Source organism: Myotis lucifugus, unplaced genomic scaffold, assembly GCF_000147115.1.
Source record: "Myotis lucifugus unplaced genomic scaffold, Myoluc2.0 scaffold_224, whole genome shotgun sequence".
In the NCBI taxonomy this organism is placed as follows: Eukaryota; Metazoa; Chordata; class Mammalia; order Chiroptera; family Vespertilionidae; genus Myotis; species Myotis lucifugus.
In genome coordinates, this window is record NW_005871272.1 from 1,014,116 (window position 1) to 1,027,583 (window position 13,468).

A 13,468-nucleotide genomic window follows, 5' to 3' on the forward strand; every position below is an offset into this window, starting at 1 on the left:
AGTGACCAATGAGATACACAGTAATTAACAGCAAGGAGAATGGTATCTCTAATGAATTGTCAACCTGATGGAATTGTCTCAAGCTTTATAGCACAGCCTATACCTTTCAGGGTCTTACCAATTTGGATAAGGACATAGGATTTTTCAGATTTGATCATCATTTAAAGCTGGAAAAGAAAAGGTGGCTAGTACACTGGAGAATAGAATCAGTATTCAAAAATATCTTAGGCCCTAGCTGGTTTGGCTCAGTGGATAGAGCATCGGCCTGTGGACTGAAGGGCCCCAGGTCAAGGGCACATGCCTGGGTTGCGGGCTCGATCCCAAGTAGGGGGTGTGCAAGAGGCAGCCAATCAATGATTCTCTCTCATCACTGATGTTTCTCTCTCCCCCTCTCTGAAATCAATAAAAATATATTATTTTAAAAAAGAAAGGGAAAAAGAATTATGAAAAAAAAATCTTAGATTGAAATTATGAATCCAAACCAATAAATTCATTGTTTAAAGAAGGTAAATATGAACTATTTTATTTAGTTTCAGAAAAACTAGTCATATCAATTCAGGATTTGGTGAGGATACCATCTAACTTGACAGCAGCTCCTGGAGATAAAATGGGAGGTTTGGGATTTGTTCACACTTCCTAAATGTTAAGTGCATTCTGGTAGGGATGCTCTATTCTTACCTGGGGACCCAGAGCTGTGCCTTAGGTTCAGCAATGTTATATGAATGTGGCTTTGAAATGTATGGGATTGCATTAAGGGGAGTCAAGAATATTAAAAAGAATGTTTATGTATCCAGTTTTATTAATGGAAGCAGAGTGTAGATCAGGGAAAGTGGATGGATGATCCCATCCTGTCTGCAGTTCTGACTCCATCTGGAGTACTTGGAAAGGTTACTTATTAGCTAGGGTATGTGCAGAGGATAACAGCCAAGATGGCAAAGGATACTGACATCTATAATAATAAAAGTGTAATATGCTAATTAGACTGGACAGCCAAACGACCTTCCAGGCGTCATTCCGGATGAAGTCGTGGCAGTGGGGGCCGAGGCAGAGGCAGTTGAGGGTGATCAGGCAGGCAGGCGAGCAGTTAGGGGCGATCAGGCAGGCAGGCAGAGTGGTTAGGGGTGATCAGGTAGGCAGGTAGAGTGGTTAGGGGTGATCAGACAGGCAGGCCAAGTGGTTAGGGGTGATCAGACAGGCAGGCGAGTGGTTAGGGGCGATCAGGCAGGCAGGCAAGCAAGGTTAGGAGCCAGCGGTCCTGGATTGCAAGAGGGATGTCTGATCCCTGCGGGATCAGGCCTAAACTGGCAGTTGGACATCCCCTGAGGGGTCCCAGATTGTGAGAGGGTACAGGCCGGGCTAAGGGATTCTCTCCCCCCCCCCCCCCACCTACCCCCGCGCACGAATTTCATGCACTGGGCCTCTAGTCCATATAATAAAAGCCTAAGCAACCGTTATGGCAGAGTGACCAGTCACTATGATGCACCCTGACCACCAGGGGGCAGACGCTCAACATAGGAGCTACCCCTTGGAGGTCAGTGCACTCCCACAGGAGGAGTTCCACGCAGCCAGAAGCCAGGCTCACGGCTGGCGAACACAACGCCGGTGGTGGGAGCCTCTCCCGCGGTAAGGAGCGAGGGGTCCCGGACTGTGAAAGAGATGTCTGACTGCCAGCTTAGGCCTGATCCCGGGGCCTCTAGTCTTGTTATAAAAAGGAGAAAGGAAGGAGCTGTGGATGCTTCTAGATGAGATAAATTGAACTGTGAAAGAGTGATTACATTTAATCTCCATTGCTTCAGGGAGGAATGGGTGGGTACTTGTTTGAGTCTTTACAAGTCTGATTTTACTGTCTTTCTGCTAGCTCTTGCTCATAATACTTTGACTTTGTTTGTGCTTTTGATTTTTGACTATGAATTCATATTCCTTGGGAATTTATCTGTAGAAATTGTTTGAGGCTTTGAGTTGAAGTTTATTCTTCCATAGCAGATTTGCTTTTGTTTTTGACAGACACCTAGGGACACCCAGCCCAAGTTTGTACTTACAGTATTGACTTGTGGGTTTTTGGACCATCACAGTAGTTTGTAAATTTAGATTGCAGATCCAAATGTAGGCTAATCTGTTGATACAAAATCTCAATGCAGATATTTTTCCTCTTACACCTGTGTCAAGGTTTATGCATAGCAGGTGTTGAATTGTAAAAATCAAATGTTGAGATCACCTGGTTTTGGCAAATAGGCTCAAGAAAAAAACCAGTTTCAGTGTGTATACATACCTTCCTGTATTTCCACTTTCACTAGTTTTTTGGCCATCCAGGATTTCATACATTCTTGCTAGCTTATATATTTTTTAAAAGATTAAAAATAAATATTTTATATTAACTTGTTTCTAATAGGAGAGTTCATCAAGGTGTCAGAAACTGAAGTTCATCTGTTCAGTAGACAACTTTGGGCACCCTCCTGCGATAGGGATGTTTATTATTGACAGCTTACTAACCATATTTTTGGGAGGGAGGGGGTGACATAGGAGAGATTCCTGTATTAACAAGAAGGTTGTTATATAGATAACCTTTTAGGTCTCTTTCATTATGAAAGTATATAGTTTTAGCTAAAGTAATCATTTTTTGTTTCTCTGAGGAATTTACTATTTGGAACTGGGTTAATATTATTGAATGACATTTATATCTGATTCCCCTAGAATGAAAGTTGTGAATATATGTCAGTTATTAGAAAACATTGAATCTGCACTAGAAGTCATCTAATCTGTGTTGTAGTTTTGAAAGCACGTTCTTAATCTGAAATTGTTGAACAAAATTAGATTGGTTCTATAGCCCTCACTCCAGTGTAAACACAAATGGAATATTTGTGCATGGCTGGTATTTTTTGAGAGATGTTGTACTTTTCATGTAGAAGTCAGTTAAGATGCCCCAGGACTTACATTTTTTTCTGTCAAGGAATTACTGAAAAGCCCCCTTTCCTATTCTCCACCTGGACAATTTTATATCATCTTTCAAGATCCAACTTGGTCATCTTCAGTGTTTTTCCCAGAGTGACTCTCAGTGAACAGAATGTCAGATGAGACATACTGTTTTAAAAACATGCTTCTGCCTTCATCAGTCTGATGCTTTTGGTTGCGTAGAGGTTATTGAAAGAAATGAAAAACTTAGATTGCTTAATTAAAGGTATGTTTGAAAAATTGAGCCATCAGCTTTTCAGTGACTAGGTTACCAGTAAGAACTGTTTGCAGTTTAGCTCTGGATTAAATAATTTTTCTGTGCAAAAATAATTTCCCATTAAAGCAGTTTGCAAAGCACCATCTCTAATTTTTTTTTATTGTTATTTTTTATCCTCACCCAAGGATATTTTTCCATTGATTTTTAGAGAAGAGTGGAAGAGAGAGGGAAAGACAGAGAGAAACATCAATGTGAGAGAGAAGCATCGATTGGTTACCTCTTCCACGCCCTCTGACCAGGATCCAGGCTCGGGAGGAGGCTACAACCATAGTATATGCCCTTGACCGGAATCAAACCTGGGACCTTTAGGCCCTCGCGCCTATGCTCTATCGACTGAGCCAAACAAGCTGGGGCTGCATAACACCATCTCTAGACTCAAAAGCAAATGAAGGAACTCACAAATTTATATGTACTATGGACCTGTTCATTGCACATTATTCATTTTAATTGGGCTCGAGAAATGTCAGATATGGAAATGGCACTTACTTTCCCGATATTAGTGTACATTAAAGCTTTGCAGATGCAAATCTAAGGGACTCCACAGAGCAATGAGAATTGCTACCTAGCAATAAGAGAAAGGATTTTGAAAGCCTATGTTTGCTAAGAACATATATTATCGTTACAGAGATATAATAGTACATTTGTACAGAGACTTTGAGTCTTCCTGTGCACTGCAAGTATTTTCCCTCTGTATGGTTCTCTGAATCACCTGTCTAGTAAAAAAATGGAATTAGAAATAAACTTTCTCCTCTGGATGTTGTATAAATGATGGTGGGCCCACTCCAATGATTGGGATCAATACATAACTCCTGAGTGAGTCAGGACCCTTAGATTAAAGTAGTGGTTCTCAAAATTTTGTTTCAGGACCCTTTAGAACTCTTAAAAATTACTGAGATCCCAATAATTCATTCACAAATGACAATAATAAATACATCACACATTAACATCAAAGCAATGATATCACATGTCATGTAACTTCTGAAAAATTTCACTGTAAAATCATGAGAGACAGAGACAAAGAGGAAAGGGAGGGAGAGAGGGAGGGAGGGAGGGAGGGAGGGAGGAAGGAAGGAAGGAAGGAAGGAAGGAAGGAAAATAGCCAGCCATTTGTAAAGAAAATTATGGTAACTTAAATTCGTAAATATTACAGCGCATATGGAAGAAATGGGGATGATTTCTGTTTCGGATACATGGCAGTTAACAGGTTAAAACAAAGCTGTGTGTGTACCAGGTATACTGATAAGAGGGTGTGGAACCTGGTGGAAAATACAGTTTTCATTCTCTTGGAACCTAGGCCATAAATTCAGTTAATAGGTGGGTAAACTTGCTAAGAGTTGAAGACATATCCAGCCCATGCCCAAGTGCAGAATAGTGCTGAATGAATGTGTGCTCACCCCTGCAGAAAGGAGTCTGGGAGGGGAGGGAGACACTGATCCCCCAGAGCCTGTCTGCCCACAGCTTGGTCTGCTCCAAAGCCAGACAGGCAGCTGGAGGAGATCAGGGTACTCAAGAGGATCCGAAAAGCAAACATAGAGACATGCCATGTGGGATAGTTCCTGTGAATGGGGAATTAATTCTATTTCAAATGTCAATAAATCATGAGAAGAAGGCTTATGTAATTCTGCTAGTAAGGTAAAATGCCTTGAGGATATTCCAGTGACACTTTAGAAATCAAGATCAAGGAATCTAATTTGGTGTTAAAACCCAAATCTGAAATTATCTACAAGAGAAAAGCTACTAAATATATAGCACACAGTTTAGGGTGATGCAGTCAAAGTAGAACAGATATAATTAGTTAATTATAATTCTGTTTCTAACAAGTGATTTGAAAACTGAGAAAAGTTGGTCTTTCCTCTTCCCCCCCTTTTTTGTACTCAAATGATTTTCAGAAACAGTTCTTCTTCCCCAGACTCCAGATTGTGGATATCTTGTTGTGCCCAATTGCATCTTTAAAAGATAACTCCAATTCCAATAAATCCAGATAAGTTGGAATATGTTACTTGACATTTTCCAAAATCCCAGGTTTCAAGTCTAGATATATTACAAAACCAAATGCTTCGTTTATGGCCTGCCCACAAAATAGAAAATGATGTTCCTTACTATTTTATGCAACCATGTCCTGCTGATTGTTTCCTACCTCCAGAGTTGTTAAGGAGCAAAAAAAAAACAAAACAAAACAAAACTCATCATCTGTTAATGCTGCTAAATTATTCAGGGAAGTCCTTAGCCAAAATAAATGATGGCTGTGCCATCTAATTTCTCCTCCTTCTCACTTTCCCATCTCTTTTCCCCATGGGTAAGTCTTCCAGACTTTCAAGGTCATGATCACTGTTAAAAATCAAATACCCAAATTGTGTTGTTGTGCTTAGGTTTAAAGTCAGTGATTCACTTGGAATTGGGATGCTTCCATAAAAAAGGAAATGTGGTTTAAATGGGCATTTAACTGTTTAATAAAGTTATCTATGGTCATCCAACAAGTATTCTAAGTATACCTATTGCAACAAGGTCAGCTTTTTTGTTTCTTTTGCGGGGCTTCTCACTGGGGTCTTGAGGCATGTATTTGTATTCAGTATCTACACCAGGCTGCTTCCTTGTTTGTGTGATTTCCCAGTAATGTTGCTACATTTTCCTCACCTGATCCAGAAATCTCTCCCTTATGACAGTCTCTGTGTCTGTCCAACCTTTCTTCTTCATCCCTTCCTCACCTATATAATTTCTGGAATTTCCTACTGACCTCTATCAGCAACTTTTATCCCTCTCAAATCCCTCTATGAACACCAGAAAAAGAGAAATAAGAAATGGTTAAAAGTGCCCATGGGTGGGGGAGAAATAAGTTGGGAGAATGTTGCTTTTCATTAAAGTGTTTCTGACTGGTTATACTTTTTAACCATCCTCTATAATAAAAGCATAGTATGCAAATTGTCCCCTCGACCGGGAGGTCATCCGGGAGTTTGACCAGGGGCGGGGCTGGCCGGAGGGAGAAGGGAGTACCCAGCTGGCAGCCGGCAGTCACTAGGGACCCTACCAGTGCACGAATTTCATGCACTGGGCCTCTAGTATGCTTATAATACTTTATGAAAGTGAATCAGTTCATCATTCTTGACAATTCCAGAAATGTATTCTAAAGATGTTAATGTGATGATGTTATTCCTCTATTTAAGACCCTTGGATGATGCCCCATTGCCTATATGATATCAACAAACCACTGTTACATATTCCTGTGCTCCGCACATGCCATTCCCTCTGCCATCGATGCAGATCCCATTGATAGGGATGGATCATTGTGCCAGTCTACTTCTCTGGACCTAGGGTTTGCACGGGAACCAGTGGTGCTCTGCCCAGACTGCGCAGGGATGGAGCTGTCTTACATGAACTCAGGCAGACTAATTAAATCTTCTGGATTTGCCCTCCCTGTTTTCCACAGCAGTCTGAGCTATCAGCTGAAGAAAGTCCAGAAAAAATAGGAACCTCCCAACTTCATCGTCGGAAAGTCATTTCCTTGAACAAGCAGATTCTTCAGAAGACCAAACATCTGGAAGAGGTTGGTGTTTTCTTTTTATAATTTTATTTATGTAAAATGAAACTATTCTTCATGAAGGTAAAAATTGGGGAAGGAGTTAAGATTGTTGTGGTAGAATGGTTGAAGGAGGTTCCAGGACAGGGGTCAGCATACTGTGGCCCTTATGCCTATCCATCCTCCACTTCTTTTTGTAAGTAAAGTTTTATTGGAATACATGTGCACCCATACGTTTGCATGTTTTCTGTGGCTACTTTCAAGTTTCAGGGGCAGAGTTGACTAGGTGCAGCAGAGACCACGTGGCCTACAAAGCCTAAAATATTGATTATCTGGCCCCTTACAGAAGAAGTTTGCCAACCTTTATTTTAGAAGATCACAGGGCAAGAGTAGCATTTATTCACAAATACTTACTCAGTACCTCTGTGTGCTAAGAACTAAACTAGGCCATGTGGATGAATGAAGAACAAGTTATGACACTGCTTTCAAGGATCTTCAAGTAATAATGGGAGACATACACTACATCATTCACACACATTTAGTTACATCTGTGGTAAGTGCTTGAAGGAGGCTTCTGGAGAGCCGAGATAGCGCCTGAGGGGAGACCTGATGAGTAGGCACTGGATGGGCAGGAAGTCTGCGTGGGAGGTGTGGGGCTTGGGTGAGGGCTTATGCAGTAACATGAACTAAGACCTGAAAGAGGATGGGTCTTGGCCAGTATCTCTTTTGTGGCTGGAGAATCATGAGTGAGGCAGCTGGTTGGCAGAACATGATCAGACAAGATCTCTGAGGTGAAGTTAAGGACAGTGGAAGCCACTGGAGGTTTTAAGTAGGAGAGTAGCAGAATCCGATTTGCATGTTTCAAAGACCATTCTGTTCGCTGTAGGAACATGAGTTCATTGGATGTGGGTGAGAAGGGGTTTAGGGAGAACCATTGGGAGGCTGATCCAGTGGTCTAGACATGAGTTTTTGTGGCTTTGACTAGTGGTGATAGGGAAAATAGAGGAAACCAGATCATTTTTAAGAGAGCTTTAGGAGATGGTATTCTGTAATACTACTTGATGATAGATGAAACTGTTTTAGAAAGACCTTCACATATTCTTGAAAAGTAGGCATAAGAGGAAGCTGGGGAGTTTGACTCAGGAACAGTCATTAGAAGACAAAATGTTACATGTTTCAGTTGCATTGGCAATAATATTTAATTAGGAAAATACATGTAGCAGAAGATGGGAATGAATATGGCTTTCTAAAGAACAGTTCACCAGTAGTCCCTATAACAATTGATTTTCCAAAAATGGGTGCCAGTTTGCATTATGAACTTATATATTATTCATCTTTTCAAATCCCACATTGTATATCAAATGCTCCTACCCATTCATTTCTTTGATTGAATTTGTTCTACCACAGCTGAAAAAACAGTAGGCTGGATTTACCAAATGCTCTGTATCATAAGCAAACAAGGATTCCAAGGTGGACTGTGATTTAGTTTTCATTTGATAATTTGTTTAAGCATTTTAATTCACAGCACAGAAAGTATTATATTTACCCCTGACCCTTGCCAGTGAAAAGAACCTGAAAGTGATTGGTTCAAAAAGGACTCAGCACAGAATCAAATGAGCATGAATCAAGGATGAGGCTTTATCCATCCGAATGTCTTTATCCTCTGAGGAAGGACAGTTTGGGGGATATTGCAGACCCCATGAGCCACATTGTCTTAGCATGAGTAGATGTTTTCTTTCAACTCCTGTCTAAACTTGGAGAGAAGGAATGCTGTGAGCCCTTCCAGTGGCAGTCCTGGCACATTCGTAGTCCAGGTGAAAGGGCAGCCTCTCTGAACCTGTTTACCAAGAGCCTGTATTTTTTTGAATACTGCCTAACATGTAGTCAGTAAAGGACAGTGATCATTATTGCAGTGGCTGGTGTTACTAAAGATGCCCAGCATGTGCAATAACCTCTGCCTATGTAGCTAGGCCAACTGGATGAGGAAAATGAGGCAGGGACATAGAGATTTAATCGGGGTCACATAGCACGTATGAGGCTAGGGGTCTCAGATGATGATAAACATGTGCCTAGAGAGATTGCTTTAAGGATAAAATGAAAAGATAAACAGGCATGCACTTTTCAATGAACCAAAGCTTTATGCAAACGTAAGACACCAAAGATGAGAATGTTTTTAAATAAGCCTAGATGTGAATGTTTTATGAAGATTCAAAATCAACATCAAAATTTTCATAAATGTTTTTTCCCAAAAAATTATTTGAGCTATAAGAATATACATTTTTTCTAGGTTACTTGCTAAATAAACCCATTTTAATTTGAAATGTCCTATCAAAAAAAAATCTGAAGCTTCTAAACTTTGATACTCTCCCTAAATTTGCCCTGCTACAAAAAGTTGCTCACCTCTAGGCTAGCTGGTGTACAGAATGTTTTCATCTTCTAGTAGTGTCTGATTGTATCTGTCAGAAGTCACAGGGCAACAAACAACAAGCCTTTTGTGTAAGAATCCAGGTCTTTAGAGCTTCAACCCTAGTCCCTTCCATTCTTTCCTCACCTGCCTCTCTGGCTACCTCATCTGGCCTTGTATGTCCATCTCACACTTACTTCTTGGTTCACACTGAATAGAGAGCCACAGTGAGAGAGTAGCATTTATTCACAAATACTTACTCAGTACCTCTGTGTGCTAAGAACTAAACTAGGCTATGTGGATGAATGAAGAACAAGTTATGATCCTGCTTTCAAGGATCTTCAAGTAATAATGGGAGACATACACTGCATCATTCACACACCTCATTTAGTTGCATCTGTGGTAAGTGCTTGAAGGAGGCGTCTGGAGAGCCGAGATAGCGCCTGAGGGGAGACCTGATGAGTAGGCACTGGCTGGGCAGGAAGTCTAGCTAGGGCCAAGAGAATATTTTGCAGTGGCACAGAACTGCAGTGCCGCTGGTAGATAACTCAGAAGACACCAGAGATTGAGGAAAGAAAGGAATCAAGAAAGAAAATATTGCGCTAGCCGGTTTGACTCAGTGGATAGAGCATAGGCTTGTGGACTGAAGGGTCCTGGGTTCGATTCTGGTCAAGGGCACATGCTCCTCGGTGGTATGCAGGAGGCAGCTGATCAATGATACCCTCTCATCATTGATGTTTCTATCTCTCTCTTTCTCTACCTTCCTCTCTGAAATCAATAAAAATAAATATTTTTTTAAAAAAGAAAGAAAATATTGGCCCTGTCTGGTGTTTCTCAGTTGGTTGAGCATCGCCCCATGCACTGAGAGGTTGCTAGTTTGATTCCCTGTCAGGGCACATGACCGGGTTGCTGACTTGATCCCCAGGAGGCAGCTGATCAGTGATTCTCTCTGATCAATGTTTCTATCTCTCTCCCTTCTTCTCTCTATAAAATCAATAAAAACATACTTTAAAAAGAAACATTTTTAAAAACGAAATGAAAGTATTAACCAGCAGCTGAATTTGGGGGGAAATGAAGGTTAATGAAGAAGAAAATGGAGATAGGAGAATCATGGAGGGTTAGAGCAAGATGAAAACTAAGCCTAGCTATGGAGACATTTCCTATTTAAGTAAATATGGTCAGATGAGACGAGGAAAACTCTTGGTAGTTAAATTAATTGGAGGAGAGGTGAGTCTTCCATTCTTAGCAACATCTACTTCCCTGCCAAGATCCAGCCTGTGTGAGTCGTCTTTGAACTCCCAGATGAGTAAGGTGACTGTTTCCTTGGGCATCCATCCCCTGGGCCTGTTTGCTGCTGCTCTTCTCATACTTTACTCCCCAGTTTACTAGTCCAGCTCCTTGAGGGCAAGGACTGTGTCATGTTCGAAATCTCCTCCTACTCACCTCATTTGAGCAGAGCTTTTGGTCAGGTGTATGGGTGCAGGGTTGAGAGAGGGGCGGGATGGTGGGTGAAGCAGGTGGGGAAAATGCCAGGATCCCTTCCTGGAGCCCCAAAGAGTATCAAGAGTTAAATCACTAGGATTTCAAGAGAAAAAAAACAACAACAAAGAACTTTCTCCAGAAATATTCTCATCTGCCAATTACACAAACAGGTTAATAAAAGCTCTCATTACACAGGTGGCTCCCTTTGAAAAGGAAGAAGCCAGAGCCCACCTGCTTCCCTCCTTCATCACTTCTGCTCTCTGCTTGAGTTGGCTTTCTGGTAGGCTTGTTGAAGTGTACCCATTCATCAGTCTGAAGACTGGTAATTAGAAGTATGATTGAGGAGTCATGATTTCTGAAGATGATACTATTCTCAATAAGTTGCTTACAGGTTCAAAGATGGGCAAGTTATTTTGTCATAATTTTTGAGATATAGGATAAAATTTCTCATTGTTAATTTGTACACAGGTAACAGAGTCTGCTACTTCCCCTTTTCAAAAGTAGAAACAAGCATTATGCTAAGTGAAATAAGCTAGTCAGAGAAAGATAAATTCACATGATCTCACTCATTTATGGAATATAATGAACAACATAAACTGATGAACAAAAACAGATCCAGAGACAGAGAAGCATAGATCAGACCATCAAACCTCAGAGGGGAGGGTGGGAGTAAGGGGGAGAGATCAACCAGAGGACTTGTATGCATGCATATAAGCCTAACCAATGGACACAGACACCAGAGGGGTTTGGGCATGAGTAGGGAGGTAGGGGGGCAATGGGGCGATAAGGACACGTATGTAATACCTTAATCAATAAAGAAAAAAATTAAAAAAAAATAGAAACGTACAAACCCTTTGAACTTTTATGGAACATTTTCAGATTTCTACAAGTTTATAGATAGCACAAGTTTATAGATACCTTTTCAGTAAGAAAAAGGGAAATTACATTTTTGAGATGCAAGTTTACAATTTATGTAACTTGAACGTAAAGGTAATTCATTTTTTTTCTGTTAGTGTTGAAGTCCTAAATCCTTTCTTCTATTTTGTGTTATTTGCCAGCCAGTCATATTCTGTGCTAGAATCCTGAGTGCTGAAATGCAGTGTGTATTCTGTGAATGGGCAAGTTGGTTAACTGAATCAGTTGTATCCATATAGAAAAATTAGACCTGAATGTAAATCCAGGCTTTACCAGTTATCAGCTATAAAGCAAGTCACTTAACCCTTCTGAGTCTTTATTTCCTTATCTGTAAGATAAGGATAATGTCTTCTCCCATTGAATATAAGGTTCAGTGAGAGGATAGGATTTATGCAGAATATCTAGCATATCTTCTGACCTGTACTTGATTCTAATTATATATGAGTTTTCTCTTTATTTGTTGTTGGCAGCCTTTCTAAAATTCCCATGTTTGCTCAGTTTAAATCTTTCTAAGCTTCCATTTTCTCATCTGTGAAATGGGGATATCACCCATATCCGTGTTGTAAGGATCAAATGAGAGCCCATGTCTTCTATCTTTCATTTACAGCTGCAGGCAAATCATACCACTCTCCAAGCCAGATACGATGAAACGAAGAAAATGCTGACAGAGGTGAGCAGATTTTCCTTCCTCCGTGGGCCTTCTTAAGAGTCATGTTGACCTACACTGTTAATGAATGCCGCGTGTCATCCGTCTGTGTGGAGGAGTCATGATTCCCTTCTCAGGGTTCAGGTCCATTTGGGGGCATAGGAAAATCACATGACAGAGCCTGATACGTGCCATAAGTTTATCCATGCTTCCATGTTCTAGCCCCATGGTTGGCAAACCGCGGCTCGCGAGCCACATGCGGCTCTTTGGCCCCTTGAGTGTGGCTCTTCCACAAAATACCATGTGTGAGCGCGCACGTACAGTGCAATTGAAACTTCATGGCCCATGCACAGAAGTCGGTGTTTTGTGGAAGAGCCGGTATTTTGTAGAAGAGCCACACTCAAGGGGCCAAAGAGCCGCATGTGGCTCGCGAGCTGCGGTTTGCCAAGCCGCAGTTTGCCGGCCACTGTTCTAGCCCATCCACCATTTAGGTGGGAGAGATCACTGAGTTGGCTTGCTGAGGAAGGCAGGCCACATAGGCGGGGGCAGGCCACATAGAAAAACATGAGGGGTCATTCACAGTCAGTGGCCCCTGCTCCTCAAGCTGCAAGTTGTGGAATAGTTCCAAATACTGAATTCCATGAGAGTGAGGCAGTTTCTGTTTGTAACACGAGAGAATCACAGTGATACAGTTTGCTGTTCAAAATTACTGAGTAAGCCTAGGTGGGGTGGGATAGGGTGGGGTGGGGTGGGGTGGGGAGGTGTCTCAGGAGGAAGAGAGGGTTTACTGGTATATTTTGAAGCATGTGATTCATTTCTAATCCAGGTTACAAGTGTACCATCTCACATCATCATTAGAGTGTTGCTTTCCTCCCATGTCTGATATCCTAGGAAACAAATACCTCTGACACCAGCTCTGTAGTGCGGGGAATGAGATATTCCCCTTGCATTCCCATAGAACTACCCTCATCTGGATCAGAAAAGCTCTCGTTGGGATTAGGGAGCTCAGGCTGTGGCTGTACTCTACAGGGCCTCACTGCAAGTGCCCCACGTAGTACTTTTTGGACTTTGTGGAAACTGGACTGATGTTCAAAGACATTTCTGAAATCAAACCAGTCCCTATTTTTAAAAATTTTACATGAAATTTACCCATTTAAATTCTTATATATAGCAATATGCAGCACTTGTAAGCCTGAAAACCTGACAAAGCTTTTTAATTCTGACCTAGACTAAACTCTTTGATTATTGTCAGAATGCTTAAAAGGGGCAGTTAGAATAAAT

General features: G+C 41.3%; 1 protein-coding gene across 4 annotated transcripts in view; it reads left to right on the plus strand.

Annotated features, from left to right (window-relative positions):
• The window catches only part of CCDC93 (coiled-coil domain containing 93), a 78,879-nt gene that overhangs the window by 38,864 nt on the left and 26,547 nt on the right, over positions 1 to 13,468 (plus strand). For all 4 annotated transcript variants that reach the window (XM_006098227.3, XM_014463869.2, XM_023761979.1 and 1 more), the window contains exons 12-13: positions 6,651 to 6,767; positions 12,149 to 12,211. In XM_006098227.3, the coding sequence (XP_006098289.1) occupies positions 6,651 to 6,767; positions 12,149 to 12,211 (180 nt within the window). The remainder of the gene's footprint in view (positions 1 to 6,650; positions 6,768 to 12,148; positions 12,212 to 13,468) is intronic.